This window comes from Amborella trichopoda, chromosome 4, assembly GCF_054954075.1.
Source record: "Amborella trichopoda isolate Santa Cruz 75 chromosome 4, AtrichopodaSantaCruz75HAP2 v2.0, whole genome shotgun sequence".
In the NCBI taxonomy this organism is placed as follows: Eukaryota; Viridiplantae; Streptophyta; class Magnoliopsida; order Amborellales; family Amborellaceae; genus Amborella; species Amborella trichopoda.
In genome coordinates, this window is record NC_142339.1 from 56,454,901 (window position 1) to 56,477,391 (window position 22,491).

The 22,491-nt window shown below is 37.3% G+C and overlaps 1 protein-coding gene across 1 annotated transcript; it reads right to left on the reverse strand.

Annotated features, from left to right (window-relative positions):
• Positions 1 to 670: 670 nt before the first annotated feature.
• On the reverse strand, positions 671 to 19,944 carry LOC18422368 (uncharacterized). Its single transcript, XM_006827039.4, has 7 exons — positions 19,546 to 19,944; positions 16,677 to 18,305; positions 12,345 to 12,529; positions 12,082 to 12,252; positions 2,137 to 2,337; positions 1,754 to 2,005; positions 671 to 1,643 (listed from the first exon to the last, which is right to left on the reverse strand). Exons 2-7 carry the CDS (start codon positions 18,199 to 18,201, stop codon positions 1,188 to 1,190), a joined length of 2,790 nt encoding a protein of 929 aa, XP_006827102.1. The 5' UTR covers positions 18,202 to 18,305; positions 19,546 to 19,944; the 3' UTR covers positions 671 to 1,187.
• Between the last annotated feature and the right edge of the window lie 2,547 nt (positions 19,945 to 22,491).

Sequence of the window (22,491 nt, forward strand, 5' to 3'; positions counted from 1 at the left end):
CCTAAGATGGAATGTAGACCATCCAATTTTTAAACACTCAAAATTAAGTGTATACCAAAGGACAAATTGTTAATTCTTAGGGTGACACAATGTTTGTTCATGCAATAATAGTTTTCACAAATTATTGAACTGAATATAAAGCAGATGATCAGATGAACAAAAAGTAAACATGATTAGTACAGCTGTTGAGAACAAAGAGACATGTTTAATATTGATCTTGTATGCATAAAAGAACCAAAGAGATAAGGAGCATAACCACACATAGATCACCTTCTGAGCCTTCCAAGAAATTTAGAAGCCCCGAGCAAGCACGGGTTTCATCAGAAAATAATAAGTGGTTGATGGGTGAGGATCCAACCAGATTTAACATTGGCTTAAACCTAAAGATGAGCGATTCCGGGGTAAATTTTCAAAGCATAAATGCATGTGGACCAACTATTGAGTCATGAGTGCAGTCATGCTAACAGCAAGTACGGAAATGCCCAAGGTATCAAGTATTCTTAATTTATTACTTTTGATGAGGGCATCATCGCCTTTCCATCCAAAGCATGGTTTTTACAAACAAATGTCAAAACTCACCCGTCATTTAGTCAAAAAGAAATGGAATGCGAAAAGCAGCTGACCATTACTCAATGTGCTGAATGATATCCTATAAAAATGATGCCAAGAATAACAAAAAGTATGATCCACATTAATACTCCCGTAAGTTATTTTTCACATGTTACAATAATAGAACATAAGAAAAAGAATGCATAGTGCATCAGAAAATTTTTGTTTGTTTTTTTATAATATGTATCAAAAGAGATATTACCCTATCTGTACATAACTGACCTCTCAGCTTTGGGGAAGTATCTCACCGATCCTGAAATATGGCATTCCAAGTTAGTTTTCATTTCCCTGGTTTACAGCATCACTACAGACTATTGTCTTCTTTGTCTCTTTATTCTCTCAAGAGCACCCAAAGGCCCACTACCCTCACTATCTTTGGATTCAGAATCTCTCCCTTTTTCCATCTTTTTTGCAAGGTCACCAAAATTTTTGCTTGTTTTTTTATAATATGTATCAAAAGAGATATTACTCAATCTGTACATAACTGACCTCTCAGCTTTGGGGAAGCATCTCACCGATCCTAAAATATGGCATTCCAAGTTAGTTTTCATGTCCCTGGTTTACAGCATCACTACAGACTATTGTCTTCTTTGTCTCTTTATTCTCTCAAGAGCACCCAAAGGCCCATTACCCTCACTATCTTTGGATTCAGAATCTCTCCCTTTTTCCATCTTTTTCGCAAGCTCACCAAAAACAGCAGCAGGGACATCTTTTTGGGCCACTTCAACTTTGTCATTGTCTTCCTCTGTATCGCTCTCATCTTGTAACTCGATATCCTCAGGATTCGCAGTTACCTTTCTTCCACCATCAGCAGTTTGGGTAACCCCTGGTTGTGATTCCACTCCAGCACTAACAAAACCCACTGCTCTCATTCCATCCTTTGTAGTCGTTCCACTGGCTGGTGGGGCTAATTGTCTCTCTAAGACAGCCATTTCATCCTCAGGAACACCTGCTCGCTTTAGTGTGTCTACTGTTTCCTCGAGAACGAGCTTCTGATCCTTTTGCATCAAATACTCGGGGAGGATAAAATGCGTCTGAAAGTTCACAAATTAGGATCATAAGAACAAATGCCTTCAAAGGTAAAAAATAAAGGAACCCAGATAAATCAGGGTAGAGAATAATTTGACAGGGAAGTAAAACAAACCTGGCTGTAGCTTGCTGAGACACTGCGTTTGATACGAAGCATTTCTCTGAAGGTGTCTTCATTGCCATGTTGCACCTCAAACTCATGCCATTTATTCCAGAAGGCGACATCAGAGCGAGGATCAGCAAATTGTGATGCGAATATGTAAATGCCTCGAGCACGATCGATCTCTCCCAAATTTTTCTCGAGATCAGCATACTTCATGCACATGGTTTTCACATCTTTGTCTGGAAGACCACTCTCAATAGCTTGCTGTAGACATGAAACAAAGAATATTTCAGAAATGCATACATGAATCCTAATAATGCTTCAAAATAACACAGGATGCCATATTTGTCGGTCCAAAATGATGGCACATTATAAAGAAAAGAAATTCAGCTAACCTCATATATCTCTCTCGTTCTTGGAACACCAAAAATTTCAACAGCACGTGCTATGTAAATCTCATATATGTTCATTTTTTCGTTGTCTGGGACAGCCTTAGCAGCTTGATCATAAACTTTCATTGCACGCTTTGCAAGCCCATGGTCCTCTTCCAGTTTTGCATATTGTAGATATATGGGCTTCACGTGCTCTACAGGTGCCTGATGATTAATATAAAAAACCAACAAAAATGATGAGTTTAAATCCACATATTTTTAATGGAGAAAAGTAAAAGGTAAACAAAAACAACCATGGAAAGGCTCCTGATTAGCAATGATAATTATGCTTTCTAAACAGGTACTGAAAACCCACGTTTTAATCAGCAAATATGAAATTAACAGTCTGAGAACATTCCACAAGCAGATTACGTTATTTTAAATAAATTCTTAAAGGCTGAGTCACCTGGTTTGAATAGACTCAGCCGATTCTCTACACAATTTAAGCAAGGAATTCTACAATAAGGTAAGACTTGGGGCGAATCTGTAGGTTTTGCATCTGGGCATGCCAGAATCCTGATCCAAGCCAACTCAGGCGATTACTGATCGGCTCTGCAGTTTTTTAAACATTGTTTATTGTTAACATGCAAAAGTTAAAAAAGTCAAGAACTCAAGAAGCCATAGCGGCTTCCTAAGATGTTCAAGGGGATTTATTTTACACCAAAGGGTAAAAAGATGGTCTTACATCTAGACTAGGTTGATATTGTTCCTAAGGGCATAAAATTGGATTTATTGCATATTCTTAAGGATTGTTCCCCGATGAATAAGGGGATGAAACTCAGAGTGGTCATTCATCATGACTGACCCTACACACACCAAAAGCATTCACCAATTAAGGAATGCCATTAGAAGACTGCCCAGATGCCATTCCTGTCTGAACATCCTCATATCCACTACAGTCATTCTATGGATATATTGTCTTTTGTCCGCCCAACATTTCACCACATAGAGCAAAGTTGAACTTGCCCTTCAACCTCATTAGTATGCGGCAATCCTATAAAGTTCCAGTTGCACATCTCCACTTTCCCCACCTAGCTATAATTCTGTGTACAACACCTTCCTCGATCTCTCCATTCTCCTGAATTATCGACCCAAGATATAGAAAGTGCAGTCTTTTTTGTATTTCCTAACTGTCAATCTTGACCACTTCCTCGTCTCTACTCCTATTATTACTAAACCTGCACTTCATATACTCTGTCTTAGTTCAACTAATTTTAAAACCTTTAGATTCTAGAACACCCCTCCAAAGTTCTTTGTGTTGACGTCATTTCAGGTCTCATCAATCAAACTATATCATTTGCGAAAAACATGTACCACTATATCTCATCCTATAGGTGTCTAGTTAAGTCGTCCACAATCAAGACAAAGAGGTACGGGCTCAATGCTAACCCTTGATGACCTATTATCACTGAAAACTCACTCGTCGCTCCACTAGTTGTTAGTACACTAGTTAGCGCTCCATCGTATATATCTCTCATCAAGTCGATGCAATGTCTAAAGACACTTTTCTTTTCTAACACCCACCAAATCAAATCTCAAAGTACTCTATCATAAGCTTTCTCTAGATCAATAAAGACCATGTGGTCTTTCCCTTCGCCCTAAACTTCTCAATCAATTGTCTAAGTAGGAAAATTGCCTCAATTGTTGACCTTCTTGGCATAAAACCAAATTAGTTTTCAAATACAATTGTTTCATGCTTTAGTCGTTGCTTAATGACTCGCTCCCAAAGCTTCATAGTATGGCTCATAAACTTGATCCCTCGATAGTTTGTACAATTTTGTATGTCTCATTAATTCTTGTAAATAGGTACCACAATACTTTTCCTCCATTCGTCTGCCATTTTCTTTGTTCTCAACACCTTGTTGAACAACTTCGTCAGTTAGTCAATACCAATTTCCCCATGCACTTTCAAACCTCTATCGGGATATCATCTAGTCCTAAAGTCTTGCCCATCTTCATCCTTTTCAAAGCTTCTTTCATTTCCGACATCTTAATCCTACGAATGTATCTATGACCTCCGTCATCACCTGTACCAACAATCCCTGCTACCACTATATTACCATTGTATTCATCATTTAATAATTTTTGAAAATAGACTCTCCATCTTTTGTTGACCTCGTCATCCTTCACCAAGACCCTTTGATCCTCACTCCAAGGTATCAAAAAACGGTAGGCGGCCAGCCTGGCGCCCAGCACCTAGGCGAGCGCCCAGCCTGGCGCCCAACACCTAGATCCTCGGGCGCCCTGCAGTGGAAAATCATCCATTTTTAGCCTTGTAGTGGAAAATCATAGCATTTTTAAAAATATTTGCTATCCTAATGTATATATATGTATATATTTGTGTCAAATTTTGTAATTTATTCCATTTTGCAACATATGTTTTACTTTGGGGGTTAAAAAATAAACCCCATAACTTTTTTATAGAAACTTGGGGTCAAAATGACCCATTCTGCCCTTTTGGGCGAATTTAAAAAGCAATTTACTCTTGACTTCACTGGGCACCCGCCCAGGTAAAAACGCCCGTTTCAGGCGCCTTTTCATGAGGCGTGCGGTTTTTTGTTAAAAAACGCCTAGGCGGATCGTTTTTTTAAACAATGCCTCACTCTTAATGTATTTAATATGGTTTAAATCTCTACACTTTTCTTCTTGTTTTTGCTAATTTGAATATGTCTTTTTCACCTTCACTTGTTCCCAGTTAATTGTATAGATTATCATATGCCTTAAGCTTAGCTTTATTTACTATTTGTTTAGCAGTTTTCTTAGCATTTTTATATTCTTCTAAGTTTTTATCGTTTCTATTACATTGCCAAGTTTTATAACATGATCATTTTTCGCTAATGGCATTCTAAACCTCCTCATTCCACCATCACATTTCCTAATCAAAGTTTCTTTTCCCTTTAGATTCTCCTAAAACGTCTTTTGCCCACGTTCTTGATACATTCAGCCATCTCATTCCAATTGATGGAATGATACTTTTTATAATTAGAAGCATATGTACACTATTCTCAATGACTATGGGTGACAGGTAAAAAGAAAGCCAATGACAATCAATCAAAAAGCTGAAAGATAGTTGAATCCAAATATAATCTTTTAAGGGCATGTTTGGATGTACTCATTATCACTGATAGTTCACTGTTTCAATAAAATTAATCCTAATAATAAATTATTTGTTGTTTGGCAATGTCTATCATGAAATTATCTGAGATAAATTTATACGCAGTTTTACATATAAGTTTATCTATTTCAGAAAATTGTTTTTACTTTATTCCAAGTAATTTGCTAAAAATCACATGTTGTTTGCTCGAAAGGGCTAAAAATAGTCGAACATTGCAAAACAAGAAACTTAATAAAATAATATTACAAATAGTACAAGATACATACCAAACAAGTAATAAAATAATATTATTTAGAGTTAATTAATTTTAGGTAAGTCTATTGCTGATAAAATTAATTGTCATCCAAATAGGTCATAAAGATATTAAAAAAAGCCCCTTACAAAGAAATAAATATTCACAAAGCCTCATGAATTAGGTCCAGAAATCTATTCTCCGTTTCATGAACTAATAAGCATGAAATTAAAGTGAACAAGGCACATGGCAAGAGCAATTATGTAGCGACCCTGAATTAGTCCTAAGCACTTTATTAATTCTGAATCCAGTGTCAAGTTTGCCTCTTCTACACAAATCTCATGCATATCATGCATTTAGGTAAGATAAGTCTACTGCTGATAACATTAATTTTCATCCAAATAGGCCATAAAGATTTAAAAAAAGCCCCTTAGCAGAGAAATAAAATATTCACAAAGCCTCATGAATTAGATCCAGTAATCCATTCTCAGTTTCATGAACTAATAAGCATGCAGTTGAAGTGAAAAAGGCACATGGCAAGAGCAATTAGCTAACAAACCTGAATTAGTCCTAAGCACTTAGTTAATTCTGAATCCAGTTTCAAGTTTGCCTCTTCTACACATATCTTATTCATGTTCCAACCTCGAGAGATTTCATCTCTAAATATGGGACAATAATGTAGGTCATGATTGTAGAAAATAAGAATACCTGTAGAGGGTGCATACATTTTTTGGTGTATACTTATATAGTTTGAAGGAAACTTGCGATTTTCTCTTTCTTTAGTATTGTTAGTTTTCATTCTTTTGGACCGACTAGTCCTTTTGTAATTTTTGTATGACAAAGTTGTCATTTGTAACTTATTATATGCATAAATATATAAACTACGGGTGGCAATCTGGTCCACTTGACCCAATCCAAGTCCAGATCCGGTCCAAATTTTGGATTGGGTGGGCTGGTACGGGTCCAAAACCCTAGACCTAAGTCGGATCCAGCTTGGGTTTGGGTCCAAGTCGGGTGGGTCCAGGTCGACCCGACCTAAACATATGTTGCATACATACAAATTTAACCATATATGTATCATGTATGTATGTGTGTGTGTGCATCTGTGTGAGTGAAATATATTTATTTGAATATTTTCCAAAAACGTTTTTGTTAGGTTCTAAACCCGGACCTGAAGCGGGTTGGGTCTGGGTCCAAAACCCTAGGCCCGAGTTGGGTCCAGGTCGGCTCAGACGACTTGACCCATTGCTACCCCTAACATAACACCAATCCTAGGCCATCTTTTGGCCCCGAACATGGTCTTCTTTCCCTCTCTCTCTCTCTCACGCACACAAACACATGCCTTCTCTCCCTTTTTCGCTCTCGTGCTTTTCCTCCTCTCACTTGCAATCATTGTTTCCCTTCACTCCTAGAGAATAGGCCCACAAAATTTCCATGGTACCAGAGCGGTGACCAACACCTGCAAGAATCTTTTTAGATCTCAAGTTTTAAGTTTGAATGGATACCTAGCTTTTTTTTTCTTTTTTTTTTGGCAGTAATCAAATACCTGCACCTTTTTGCCCGAAGTAATCAGGACTAATTCCAAGTATACAATGCTGCAAATTTATCTTTGGGTAAGCTTCCATTTATAATATTCTCTTCTAAGAACTTGCTTTCATCCACTAAATTGCAAATCAACGAGATCTACCCTCAGGAGATGCAATGGCCATCCAAATTATTTACTGTCAAGTTAAATGGCAACAACTATTTTGCATGTGCCAAGTCCTTCGCAACGATACTTACGAGAAAATACAAGGTTAGACACATAGATGGCACATCCAAGTGCCCGAATCCTTCTGACTCTAAGTATGAACAGTGGAAGGTATCGGATTCACTTATGATGGCATGAATCCTCAAATTCTAAAAATAAAACTATTAGAAGAGGATTTTGACCCTTGATTTGGCCAAAGAAATCTACGACACCTTAAAAAAAGCAATTTTTACAAAAAGATAATATTGCCCAAGTGTACTAGCTATACAGAGAAAGCAACGTTCAAAATGGAGTAGGCGCCCGCCTAAGAGTTTTGGGGGCCTAGCCACCTAGGCGGACGGTGCCCACCTAGGATAGGTGGACTATTTATTAAGATGAAAGTTATACTATAATTATCATTTATTAATTAATATCTATAAGATTTGGTTTAGGATATCAAATATCCACAAAATATCAATGTTATCCAAAGTTTAAGACTATTCACAAAAGCCCAATTTCATCGTCCAAATGAGGAAAATTTCAATAAATCACAAAAAAAAAATCAATCTTTCAACTACAAACATGTAAATATATCGTCAAAGAAAAAAAAGTAAAAGAAAAAACAAATGATTCACAATGTGTTAAAGTTGGACTATTAATTAAGATGAAAGTTATATTATAATTATTATTTATTAATTAATATCCATAAGATTTGATTTTGGATATCAAATATTCACAAAATATCAATTTCATCCAAAGTTTAGAATTATTCACAAAAGCTCAATTTCATCGTCCAAATGAGGAAAACTTCAAAAAATCCCAAAAAAAAAATTCAATCTTTCAACTACAAACATATAAATATATCATAACAAAAGAAAAAAAAAAGTACAAAAAAAAACAACTGATTCACAACATAACGCGTTAAAGCAAAATCAAATTAAAACCCTTATTCAAATATGATAACACTTTAAAAATATCAAAATCAAATCGATGTAGGTGCAAACCTCGTCTATTGGTCGCCAAAAGTCCTCAAAAGCGACTACTAGAAGCTCCAAAAACACCCACGAACTATTGCCTTTATTTTGGGAAGAAATCGAAAAAACTGAAAATTTATCGATCTTTCGATAAATCACAAAAGAGAGGTATTTGGGTAGTTTTTCTCTCAAGAAAGCATGGTTTTGTGTTTGGGGGTTTAGAATATCCCCCAAAACCCTTTTCCCCACATTTTAGGGGGGGGGAAATAACAAATTTTGACCCTCGCGGAAGGTTTTTCCGCCATTTGACAAACTGTCACTAGGCGGCTGCCTAGACTGTATCACCTAGACGGCACCTTGACCGCTTAGGTGGGCACCTAGACGCAAGATGCCTAATAGTCTCGCCTAAGTAGGGCCTAGGCGTTTTTGAAATTTTTTTGTCTAGGTGAGCACCTATAAGCAGGACGCCGAATAATCTTGCCAAAGTAGAGCCTAGGCATTTTTGAAATTTTTCCGCCTGGGCATATGCCTAGACGCAAGATTCCTAATTGTCCGGCCTAAGTAGCGCCCAGGCGTTTTTGAAATTTTTCCACCTAGGCGAGAGAATTTTTTTAACATTGATAGAGAGATAGCCTTATGCCCTCAAGGAGAGCAATATCGGTTAGAATATAACAGAGCACTCAGAATAGGCTCAAAAATATTTTACTATTATGAAAACAAGTGGGGTTACAAGGGAACAATATGGTTTTAAAGACCACAAGTATATTTTGAACTCTGTTTTTCTTTTACTACTCTTACACAGGCTTGGGAGACTTTTTCTATTTTAAATAGAATGGATGGGGACAGCTTCTTGGGAAGCTCTCTCTTTCACACGAATAGATTGATACAACACACCTTCAAGACCCCTTTTTATCGGCTTGTTTATGACAGTGGAGAGAATACTAGATTGGCGGTGATAGAAAGATCTAAAGAGAGAAGGAATGACGGTGGAAAGATGGAGAGGAGTGTAGAGTTTTCTAGAGAGAGAGACAAATTATACAATTTAATATCCCCCCTTAATTTCTCACTCTCATTTTTTCTCAAAAACTCTACACTCCTCTCCATCTCTCCACCGTCATTCCTTCTGTCTCTAGATCTTTCTATCACCGCCAATCTAATATTCTCTCCACCGTCATAAACAAACCAATAAAAAGGGGGCTTGAAGGTGTGTTGTATCCATCTATTCGTGTGAAAGACAGAGTTTCCCAAGAAGTTGTCCCCATCCATTCGTGTAAAATAGAAAAAGTCTCCCAAGCCCCATACATGCGAGAGAGTAATAAAAGAAAAAGAAGGTTCAAAATATATTTGTGGTCTTTAAAAACCATTTTGCTCCCTTGTAACCCCACTTGTTTTCATAATAATAAAATATTTTTGAGCCCATTCTACTTCCATATTTCTAACATGACGGAGGAACTCAAACTTTATGAGCCCCCCCAATGTAAGTGCCCAATTGCCATCTTGGATGGCAAAGGAAGTTAAAAAGAGGCTATTCTCAAGCTCCTTGTTGGCCTTAATGATTGTTATGAGATGGTTCGCAAAACCGTATGCCGAGATATTACCATTCATAAATGTTGTTTATGCTCTTCTTCAAATAGGAGAAAAGCTCGAGGACGTAATGAGGGTGGAGTCAAAGGTCCTTAATCGAGCCTTTGTTGCTATTTTCAAATAGCAGATAATAAAGGACATGAATGTAGTTAGGTACATCCACTGGATCTAAATGAGAGCATTGCAAGATTGAGGCATATGAAGGAGAGGTGCTAGGCCTTACATGGGTGGCCAACAGCACCACCAACTAGCCAAACCAGGCTTGTAACTCACCAAGTGGCAGACTCCTTGAGCCACTCCTTTAGATTATAAGAGTAGTCAACTCATTGCGCTCCATCAGAGAAAGGAATCAACTAATCCCTCTACTAGAGCAGTTATATCTCAAAAGACACGTAATCATCAGTCCTTCCTTAGAGCATCTCCAAATTGGGTTACCTACTCCAAAGCTATAGAGCATATGATAGACAAGCTCCCTTAGCCTCAGTCAATAAAAACATGCTGATTCCAAGACATTTTCCTTTCTGAGGACTCTTTTGCATTCGTTGAGGGTGTAGGATTTGCTAATCTCACTACTACACTGAGCCTTTCACGAATCATCCATGCTCCTTTCCCATGTAACTCACTATCTGTGGGCAGCATTACTGAAAATCTTAATAGTAGTCTTTTCTCCATCTCCTCGTGTTTTTCACATTTTGAGGCTCAGAAAACGATTGTGAGGGGTATGAGGAGAATGCCTATTTGGCACGGCAACAATGGCTTTAGTATCAAACAATAAAGAGGAAGAACTTTGGCATGCTTGTTTGAGGCATCCTTCAAGCTAAGTCCTTAGGATTCTCTTGCCTTTGGTTTCTTTTTTAGATCATGTTATTTCCTTATTTGAACCCCGTCAATTTTCAAAATATTGTCATTTACCCTTCATTGGTAATAAAGTGCCTTGTTAAGACTTGTTCTCCCTTATTCACACTGAAGCGTGGGGTCATGCACCTGCGAAATCCATCACTAGTGCACAATATTTTGTTTCCTTCATTGATGATTGTTCTTGTACTACTTGGGTCCATTGCAGGAAAACCAAAGCAGAAGTGTTTGAAATTTTTAAGGTTTTTCATAAAATGATCATTACTTAGTTTGGTGTCAAAGTCAAAATCTCTAGAAGCGGAAATGAAATAGAGTATGAAGACAGAAACATGACCCAATGTTTGCAAGAAAATGGCATCCGAACTAAGCTGCAAGACCCCAATATTCATCTTCGTAATTGTATGTTGGCAATACTCTATGTACTCTAGACGGATGGCTGCTATAGACAAAATTCTCAGTGGACAACAACCAAAATTGTGGACATGTGTTTAATATGCAAAGGTGTTGAATGGTAGGCTATGTCAATATCACGGTTTCCATCGGCTACACATGTTTTATAAGCAAAGTTGATGACGAGACTATCATGAATGGGAATTTGGAACTCAATATATGCCACTTACTTTATAACCCTATTATTTTTTAACAAAGCTAATCAGCAAAAAAGCTAACAGATGCTAGGGACTCGTCAAAGTTTCCAGGAAAGCCCAAAGTTCATTGGAAAAACTACTATAGATTGTAGACTCTCAAATCCTCGCATTGTAACACAAACTTTTAATTTGAAGAGTCAAGTTTATGGATTCCATGAAATTGACATGATGAAAGAGGATACAGGATGACACCATCATCTGACAATCAAAAGAATTGAGAGTAAACATAATCCTTACCTACACATAATCCAAGTTCTTATACAGCGAGGAAAAAGTAATGCAAAAGATTGCATCCATAGCACATGAAGAAGGTGAAAGAAGCAGCATCGGACTACCTATAGGTACATCCCTTACGATTCTGTGCTTAATTAAGCAAGCACAAGACATCCAAACCAATAATGGATCTCTAAGATTTTAGAATCACTTTCGCAGAAAACAGAAGAAAGGTAGTTCCCTTTTCTCAAATAAAAGTTACGAATCATTGGGAAAAAGAAAATTCTCCATAAGAAAGGTCAAGAAAATATGCGGAAAGTAGCAGATGTTGTCCCCAAAGGCATATTCTGTATTTAGTGTTGCAGTTGTTGCCCATGGCTAATCATATCCTATATTCCTATGTATAGACAAACTCTATATTCCAATTCAAAAGAACACATTAGGCTACAAAATAACTAATAATCACAGACATCGCGAGGTATTCCATAATAGTAACAAATTTAAGAAATATACTAACTATATTCAATAAGTAAATTAAAAGACAAAATGTTGTCACTAACCTGCTCAACTGCTTGCTCAAATAACTCTCTTGCACGTTCTAATTTTGCCTTCCCATATCTTTTCACGAACTTCGAAAGATATGTGACCCAGATATCCTTGACATGTGGATATTTAAAAATCTTAACTCCTCTTTCATAAACCTTAAATGCATCTTCAAAGTATTTATTCTCCTGCCATCAAAAGAGACGTAGATGAGCATAGCACCAATGGGAATTAGGTGATAAGGTCTTTAAAGTAATCTTAACAATAATTGCATCCCTACCTCTAGAAGCAATGCATAGTTCATTATAATTTGGGGAGTAGCTATTTTCAGATCAAGTATACGCTCGTACACGGCTCTAGTTGATTCCAAATTTCCGAGGCTCTCTTCCAAATCAACATAAAAGGCCCAGAGCTTCAATGATTTGTGAAGCTTCATCTGCACTGGCTCATTTCCATCAGCAGCAACTGCACAAAAAGAGTGAGTCATGTTAATAATCTTGTTGTAGGCATGTAAGCGTCATCCCAGCAGCCATATGGCAGCAGATTAAGTACGTGCGTAACATACACGCAACAAAACCCACCGTTAACAAAGTTAAAATCGAAGTCACTTAATTGAAGGAAATCATCTTCTTCTTTGACATTAATATAAATATGCTTATAATATTTACAAAAACTCATAAGGATTAACTAAAGGCGCCTCCATGTCGGGTGCTCATACATAAACTGAAAAGAAAAAAGATTGAGAACAGCAAAAAAGCAAACATAGAGAGAGAAGAGTGGTCAAGAGCTGCAAAAAATATTAGCTCAGAGAAGAAAAAAGAAAAAAGGAAGGGGGGGGGATTGGTAAGACTGAGAATTAGGTGAGAAGGTAAGAGATTAAAGAAGATCATGAAATAAAAAAAATAGAAAAGCACAGGATCGTAGAGAGAGACTTAAAAAAAGAAAAAAAGAAGGAAAGAGACAAAACAAAACATAGAGAAAAAAAGATATTCATCTTAGGCCATCAAGTATATTGTTGAAGGTTAAGCCGTGGTTGGAGTGCTCTAGGCTCTCCATTTGGCCAGTTGGTCAACTTCTTGATTTCTCTCCCGCCAGCTATGCAGGAAGACAATTTGAAGGGCCTTGCAAAGGAAAGGAACATAAATCAAATATATGAAGAATACGGCAAGGGGTTCAAAGGATTTGGATGTCCAAGCAATGACATTACGAGAATCGGCCTCGACGATTAAACTACTGCCCTAGCTGGGATGGAACCTCTTCAGAGCTTCGAGCAAGGCAGTAGCCTCCGCCCACTTTGAGACTCATGGGCCAATGTAGATGGAGAAGGAATGAAGGCGATTACCATTATAGTCTCTGAAAATACCTCCAATTCCGCATGGACCTGGCTTACCCAAAGATCAACCATCGATATTGGCCTTATTGGTGCCTTGCGGTGGGGGGATCCAAGTGCATGAGCAAGAGGGATTTCGAATTCTTGACTTCGAGATTTGGAGCCAGTTATTTTAGAAGTCACAGCTAGTAAAACCCTTGGGTTTTGCAATTAGAAGCCCAGAAGATGGTGAGCGTGTTTGCCCTTTCGGCTCTTGTTGTTGCCATGCTCTTAGTTTCACAAAAGATATGAGTTTCACAAAAGATACAAGAATTGTGCTCCTTCAAAATAGACCATAAGTTTGCTTGGATGGAAGCCCTCCACAGGAAAGTCCCTGCCCTGGTAAAAGGGGGGAGAAGCAGCGAAAAGGCCTTTAATATCAGGGAAGTTACCCACCTGTAACTGAAATCCCTTAAGTGCTTGCTCCAAACCAATCATGCAAAGTGGCAGTGGATGAAAAGGTGGGAGCAAGACCACTCGCACATATAGCACCTTTGGCCAAGTTAAAACCTTGCTTTGGAGTTTATGTATGGTTAGCTTTCTGTGAGAAATAGAAAACCAAGAAAAAGCTTGAATTCTGGGTGAGATAATAGTTAGCCAAGCTTTGTGATGGATTGTGTGGAGAAAAGGGTGTTCAGGGTCCAAAGATTTATAGTAGGGGGCCACAAACATATTTTCAAAGTGGTGTTTGGTCCAAATGGGTCTGCCCGCCCTAACTCCTTTGATGAAGATGGTGGACAAGTGGCTGAGGAGGCTAAGGAAGAAGTCAAATTCATGGTCCTAGAAGGCCCGTCTAAATGTAGGAGCCCAGATTTGGAGGATGTTGTTAGGTCGAAAGTAGGTCGCAATTGTGGCATCATGGTCAGTTGCTAGCGAAAAAAGGTTAGGTCATAGGGTTCTGAAAGGTAGCGTCCCCAATCCACAGATGTTGCCAAAATAGGACTTTAGTTCCTGGGTTCACTTTCGTCTCAAAGGCATGGCATGGAGCAGTCCTTGCAAGAGCATATACATTTAAAGAACGTAGAGGAGGGAGCGAATTTGGAATTGTCAGCTAGACAGAGCCACATTTTTGGCTGACACACCGTCAAAGGGAATTATGGTTGGTGCCAAATCACCACCACTTACGCAATACAGCCTTGTTGGTGAGTCTGAGATCCCGAATCACAAGCCTACCAGAGTTTTTAGGTTGGCAAAGCATGTCCCAAGCAATGAGGGGAATCTTTTTCTTAGAGATGTTAGAGGATCAAAGAAAGTTCCCCATGACGGTGGAAGCAGGCATGACGAAAAGAGACATAGCATAGATGGGTATGCCAGAGAGAACAGGCTTGATAATGGTGAATTGGTGATCCTACCTCCTAGGGTGAGGAATCTACCTTTCCAAGAGGTTAGTTTCATTTGGAAATTCTCCACTATGGGGTCCCACAAAGCTTTCCAAGGATTCCCTTCATAAAGCAGGAGACCGAAGTATTTGATCGGAAGCGTATCAATATCACATCCAAGCCTACTAACAAGAAGTTGAAGGTCATCTACCTGAACAATGATGCGTAGCAGTTTAAATTTGGACATGTTAATTTCAAACCCGTGGCCAAGTCAAAACCCTTGAGGAAGGTCCAAAGGCTGTCAATCTAATCAAAGGTTGCATCCAGGAAGATGAGGGTGTCATTCACATATTCTAGATGTAAGCCATATTCCCATTGAGAAGAGGTTCTAGAACCTTCAAGGGTACCTGTGTGAAAAATTTAAGAAATGGACCTCTTGATGATCTCAGTCATAGTAGCAACAAAGAAAGGGGACCGTGGGTCTCCTTGACTCAGGCCACAGCTGGGTAAGAAGCATCCTTTAGGTGATCCATTAATAAGCACCAAGGAGGTCTAGGAGATACAAACTTGGATCCATTGTATCCATTTGTGATGGAAACCTATTTTGGAAAGGATTTGGAGAAGGATTGACCACTCTACGTGGTCATAAGACTTTTCCCAATCGAGCTTGAGAATGAAACCGGGTTTCCTAGATTGATGACAGTAATGGATTGCTTCGTGAGCTATGACCGCACTATCTAGAATCTGTCTATTGTGAAGAAAACCACTCTGATTCTACGAGACTCCTTGATCTAGGACCAGTTTGAGTCTGGAGGGTAACATCTTAGATGAAATCTTGTAAGAGGACTTAAGGAGGCCTAGAGGTCTGAAGTCTTTGAGGTCCTCAGCTCTCTCCAACTTGGGAATAATGGCAATGAACGTGATGTCCATGCCCTGGTTAATAATACTTCTATGATGGAATTCATGGACAAAGGCAGAGATGTCAAGGACAAAAGCTCAAGAAAGTGTTAAAAAGAAACCATAGAGAAACCATCCAAGAGGGGGCTTTATCTTTCCCGAGAGATGAAATGGCAGCCCTAATTTCATTTGACTGAAAAGGAAAATTAGGGAGGTTGAAGACTTGTTGCTAGGAGTCAAAAAATTAAGGTCTACCATACGAGGCGAGGGCCAAAAAAAGCCAAAAGAGGCTTCGGAAAAAGGAGATGGTGATAGACTAAATAGCTGAAGGCTCTAAGAAGATCTGGTTAATGGAATTTAAACAATGCCTGCAGCGGGCCTTGCGATCAAAGAAAGCAGTATTATTGTCCCTAGCTGCAAGCCATTTAAATGTAGACCTCTGATACCAAAAAATCTCTTCCTTCTTGAGAATGTGGAGATAATCATATTTAGCCTTACTATGATTAGCAGTTTTAGAGGAAGTAAATGGGTCATGTGGCTGCATGTATGAGGGTGCGTATGTAGGTAGATGTGCTAGATCATCTTGTGCCAAATAAAGCGGGGTGTGCATATATGGAGGTGTGCACATCTTAAGATACATGCTTCAGGGTCTGTGAAATATTACTGGATGCCTGCTTTGAGTTTTCAAATGGTCGATATCTATAGTTCACCTAATTAATCTTGGTAACCATTTCAGATTAACCATGACATATTTGTCCATTGCCTCCATTCATTAATGAATGAATATATTCAAAAGACAACTTTTTTGAGAGTTCAACACTAGTTCTACTAACAAATCTCCAACTTCAAGAACCTGGAGAATGCTAAATGACAATGCTTTTCTCACTAGAACACTATTGTGGGGAACAATACCAAGAAAGAAACATGTATATGCATTATGTATAACAAATGGACACTTTTTTTTTTTAAGCAACAATGGATGAACATAAATTCTTTTTAGGAAGAAAAAATGGACTTTTATATATACCTCTACGTTTGATCTCAACTGATGGCTTTGCTGTTGCCCGTCTCATGAGCTCCAATGCCCCTCTAAAATTCTTGTGCCTCAACTCCATCTCTGCCCACTCACACCAAACACTAGCCAAATCATCCAGAGCTTTGTAGCTGACCTGAACAGCCTTCTCAAATATCACCCGTGCATTCGCAAGGTCATTGTGTTTCTCATAAAGACGAGCAAAGGAAACCCACAAAGTGTGAGGTTTCCCCACTGCTTTCATAGGATCCACTGTCCTCACTGCCTCGGTGAATGTAAGTATTTGTCTAGTGGGGTTGTCTTTGAAGAGCTTTGCTCTGTTATGCCATTCAGGCACATTATGAGGATTTTGTCGCAGTAAAACACTGCTAACAAGCTCAGGCCTTCTATCCATGAGGTTCTCTAGCCTCGCCAATCGGAGGTCGATATCATTTTCATCATTAAGCCAGAAGCCATCAAAGTTCTTCCTACTAAGCCCATCAACCAATAATCTAGGGTCTTGGCCATTGTCATCTTCTTGTTTTGAGCCTACCCCACTTTTTTCACTACCTTCATTTTCATCTTTTTTCCGATCATTACCCCCCTCATTTTCATCATCATCCAAGTTCAAGCTTTCCATTCTGGCAGCCACCATGCTCTCTTCAAATTGGGTATAAGAATCGAAGATCATCCCAAAATCCCTCACAGTCACGACAGTGGTCATCCCCTCTTCATAAATGTCTCTTGCCTTCTCATACAATCCCCTCCTTATGTAATAATCAGCAAGCGAAGTCCAAAGCCGCCCAACTTCATCAGTGTATTTCCTGATCCCCCCTCTTATAATGGCATCAACCTTAAGACCTGAAACCTCTTCAGCATGCCTGGTGAGCAGGTCACATAGCTCGAGCCATAGCTTATGCCTTGATTTCCCTTTGATAGAATAGAATTTATCGTCGTTCAGCACCTCGGCTAATCTCTCGGCTGCTTCTTGCCAAAGCTCAGAATTCTGAAGGAATTCGATGAAATCCTCAATGTGGGTCGGGTCAAATTTCAAGTATCGCCTATAAACCCTAAGAGAGGTCTCTACAGGGACCCCCTTTTGGCTCACGAAAACCAAATAGGGCTCCCAAATTCTATCATGCTGGGTAACAGGCAATGCACAAAGAGCTCGATCGAAGGTTCTTCGAGTCCTTGTTAAGAACTTCTGATCAGTGAGGATCTGAAGATACAAAATCCATATCCTAGGCATCTTGTGCATAGTGACCAGAGCTCTCTCGAACGTGTTGTTCAGGGTTTCGTATTGCGAATGAACAACAGGGAGGCCCCTTACCAGTTCCAACCTCTCTCTAAGGTAAGCATGCCATAGTTTGTAACTTCCAGGTAGCGCTTTCAGTGCCCTTTCGTAAATCACAGCTCGTTTCTTGAATGGGGCATCTTTCAGAGCAATGAGATAGCGCCACCAATGCTTCAGGCTCAGAGGATTTCTAAGGATCTCTTCTTCATAGGGTAAATCATCCTTGCTAGGGTAGAGTAGATCCATGTTAGAAGTACTTTAATGGAGAAACCGAAAACAAAACCAAAACCTTAGAAATGCGGATTTCTAAGGGAAATCTTCTTCATAGGGTAAATCATCCTTGCTCCTTGCTAGGGTAGAGGACATACATGTTAGAAGTAATTTAATGGCAACTTGAAACCAAAACCTTAGAAATGCAGTGAAGAGAAGGAAAAAAGGTAGAGAATGATTCAACTCAATATAGAATTTGCTCAAAGAAGAAAAAAACAAAAACCCTAAAAATTGCATAGATTGAAAAAAACCCTAAAAATTGCATAGATTGAAGTTGAAGAGGATGACACAACCTTGTAAAATAAAATTTTCCCGAGATTCGTAACGTCCCCCAACCCCAAGCCATCGGATTCTACATTCAATAGTTAAAATAACTTCTTGTGTTGTAGTTATAAATATATAAAGGAATGTTGTATACTTATATTGTAGTTATAAATATATAAGGAATGTTGTATACTTATATTGTAGTTATAAATATATAAAGGAATGTTGTATACTTATATTGTAGTTATAAATATATAAAGGAATGTTCTATGCGTAAGTGGCCTTGTTCCTACATTTCCGTTCCCCCAGCATAAAACATCTTAACAAAAGATCTCTATGTTGCCACCATAGTTAGCAATCGCAGTTTAATCGCGAGTTTTTCAAAAAATTGCCGTTTTTATGAAAACAGTTTTAAACGGTGACCTTTTGAAAAGGTCGTGAAAAAATCACGTACTTTTCATAAAAACCTTTAAAACGCGATATTTTCATAATACGATTTAAATCAGGACAAAAGATCGTATCTTTTTTTACCTATATTTTTTTTTTCCCTGTTTTGTGTATTGCAGCCATTGCTACTTTCATGCTTTTGAAAAGAATTTATTATTTCGAAAAAAAAATACTAAAATATAAATTTTTATCCCCACTGTGCTCTTCAAAGCCACAGTTGCAGATTGAAAGTATGAATTGTTTTCCTTTTTTAAAAAATTTAAACAAAGTTATTATTATGGGAAATCATTGTGTAAATGAAATAATACTGTTTATAGCAAATCATTTCGTAAAGTAAATCATTGTGCAAAAAAAATCATATAGATGCAGATATCTGTTATCATTTGTGATAATTGTTTTTATGAAAATAATGTTTATGGCACAAATTCGAGTTCAAAATATATTCTTTTACTGATGAATGAGAAGCAGAGAGTGTGAGTACTGGACCAAGTAATCAATATTTTGTTTTTGATTATGAGATAACAAAGATAAACAATATAGTGTATACATATTTTGTTTTTGATTATGTGATAACAAAGATAAACAATATAATGTAAACTGTAAACTTACAGGAGCAAGCAATCCCCCAAACCTAATCCTTCAGCTCTGCTTCCTGTTTCCCCAAGGAAATGAAAAACCCTATTCCTTTTCTCTCTCTAAAAATCAGGGCCTCTTCACAAACCAAAAAATCCGTTAGGGCCTCTTCACAAAGCAGTATAATTAGGGTTTCTCTCAAACAACAACTCAAATGAGAGAGAAATATCCTCTTCAAACTAATCCCAAATCAGCATCCCATCTTCCTTTTCTCTCTCTAAAAATCAGTGAGGGCCCTTCCATTAGGGCATTAGGGTTTGTGAAGCCGATGAACTCTTCCTTCTTCTCTCCCTAAACCAAAGCCGATGAACTTTTCCTACTTCCCTATTGGCTATGAGCCCAGGGCCTATTTTCTTTTCTTCCTTCGTCCTCCTTATCTCTCTAAACCGTAAACGCAGAGATGCGAACCCAAATTTCTAGGAGCGAATTTTCAATTAAAGAAATTTATAAAACTTTAAATTATGTAGTGGCCATAGTCACCATAGTTAACTCATTGTAACGAGAAAATAAAAATCGTATATATATATATATATATATATATATATATATATATATATATATATATATATATATATTACATGCTAAGTAGGTGTGATGTTTTATGTAGGAGTGTGGTTTCTATAAGGTTGCAACCTTAAACAATCCAATTAAGATGCATCTCTAATTTTTATCATAACATATAATTTTGTTGCAAAACATTTCTAAGATGATCTTAAAACTTATGTTCATGTCTAATTAGAAAATTTTAAATTTCAAAAATGGTTAAAATCAACTAGATCTATAAACATATAAAAATCATGAAAATGGACGGTCTAGATAATGTGCTGTAAGATGCACTATTTTTGGGACTCAAAAACCTTTTTTTGTATCATACATCTCAATATCTAGATGATCAATTAGAGGGTTTTTTACCATTAAAACAACCTTGTAGATTTTTGAGGTGCATATGTGATTCTACATTTTAAGGTTGCAACCTTATATAAACTTTTTCCTTTAAGTATTTAATGAATTTATGTAGTATATTTGTCGCCATAACATTTATATTTAAGGGTGCAGTTGGCATACAGATGCCTCCGTAGGTGTAGAGGTCAAGTGCGCTTCAAATTTTATCATGGTATATAATTTTGATGCGAAATATTATTAGGATTATCTCAAAATCTATTTTTATATCTAATTATAAAATTTTAAATTTCAAAAAAGGTTAAAATCAAGTAGATCTATAAACATATGAAAATCTCGAAAATGGACGGTGTAGATTATATGTTGTAAAATGCACTATTTCTAATACTTAAAATCTTTTTATTTTTATAGTCATGCATCTTGAAGTCGAGATGATCAATCAAAGGGTTTTCAACATTAAAACTACCTTTTTCGATAGATTTTTTTGGAGCATTTGTAGTTCTGCATTATAAGGTAGCATCCTTATATAAACGTTTTCCTATATTTAATGAAAAAATTTATATAGCATATTTGTTTTTGGTATTAATAAGTAGGTGTGATGTTTCAAAGTATTTAATGGGTAGATTTATATGGCACTTCTTTTTTGGTATATACTAGTTAATTATGTATTTAATATTAGATGATTGGATGAGATTCACAAGGCATCTAAATTAATTAACTTAATTATATTAATCTAATAAATTTTTTATGGATGAATTAGTTATTGATAGCTTTAACATAATTTGTATTTTTTAAAATTTTAAAATTTCTAATATTATAAATTTATCCGATTTTGTGATTCTGATTTTTTTAGCCTAATCCGATATATTAGTGATATCTTTATATGAAGTATTTTTTCTGATCTGTATTTTTTACCCGATTTTTTCATCCACCTTTTTAAAATAAAAACGATTTGTGTCCAATTTTATGGTGAGCTTATTTATTGATAGTCCCTGACTTGCTAACTATGGTTGCCACTCTTACAAAAATCGTGTTAATTTATTCTCGCAAAAATCCTACTATGAAAAGTGAGGTACAAATAGAAAATTAGCCAAGAGAGAAAGTAGGCCATGACAAAGAAGGGTATAAATGTGAAATCTATCAAAATACCTATTAGCAGTGATTTAAAAATTGGTGACTCGATCCAGAATCAGGCAATTCGGTTCGGGAATAGCCATAACCAACCCAGATCAGGTAAAAAACCGATATTCGATCGATTCAAAATAGTAGAGTCACCGAATTTTTCGCGAAACCAACGATTTCGACGATTTTTCACTGAGTCCAACAGATTCTTCACAGATTCCGATCGATTCTTTACCGAGTCAAGCGAGAAAATGAGGGTGAACATTTTTTTTTTTGAATTATTTTTTTTAAAAAGTGGGACAAAAATTACATATTCTGCCGATTTTTCTAATCTGATCCACCGATTCTCGCAATCCGACATGGGTATAGGTGTGATCGATTCAAGTCACCAATCTGCTTTTTTTACAACTGGCCTATTAGAGTTGAACTATTTAATATTTTACCCAATGGCAGCTATTCTAACACATTATGTTTATTTTAACAAGTGTTTTGAATCATCTTCATTTTAGTTCTTTTCCAATTAATTGGAGTTGACTACATGAATCCAAATGATCTATTATTCTCTATTAAAGGTAATATTCTCAGTGTGGCTATAAATCCACATATCTTTTCAGACTACTTCCAACCATGTCCTTTCGGCCCTACCCATTGCCCTTTTCGGTCCTTCCACTTGAACTATATTATACTTCTTAACCGATGATGTACTTGGTCGGTGCCACATATGGCTAAGTCTATCCTCTTTTATTTTATCACCTATTGATGCCACGCCTAAATTCTATCGGATAGATTCATTTTGAATTCTATCCCTTATTTTTTTGCCACTCATCCACCCCAACAGCTTCATCTCTGTTACACTCATAATATGAGTATATTATTTTTTGTCCATCCAACATTCTGCTC

Coding starts and splice junctions, on each gene's coding strand:
- LOC18422368 (XM_006827039.4), bottom strand. CDS start 18,201: ATGGATCTACTCTACCCTAGCAAGGATGATTTACCCTATGAAGAAGAG. Junction 12,530..16,676: donor AGTTGAGATCAAACGTAGAG/GTATATATAAAA, acceptor CTTTTTGTGCAG/TTGCTGCTGATGGAAATGAG. Junction 2,338..12,081: donor TTGAGCAAGCAGTTGAGCAG/GTTAGTGACAAC, acceptor ATTAATCATCAG/GCACCTGTAGAGCACGTGAA.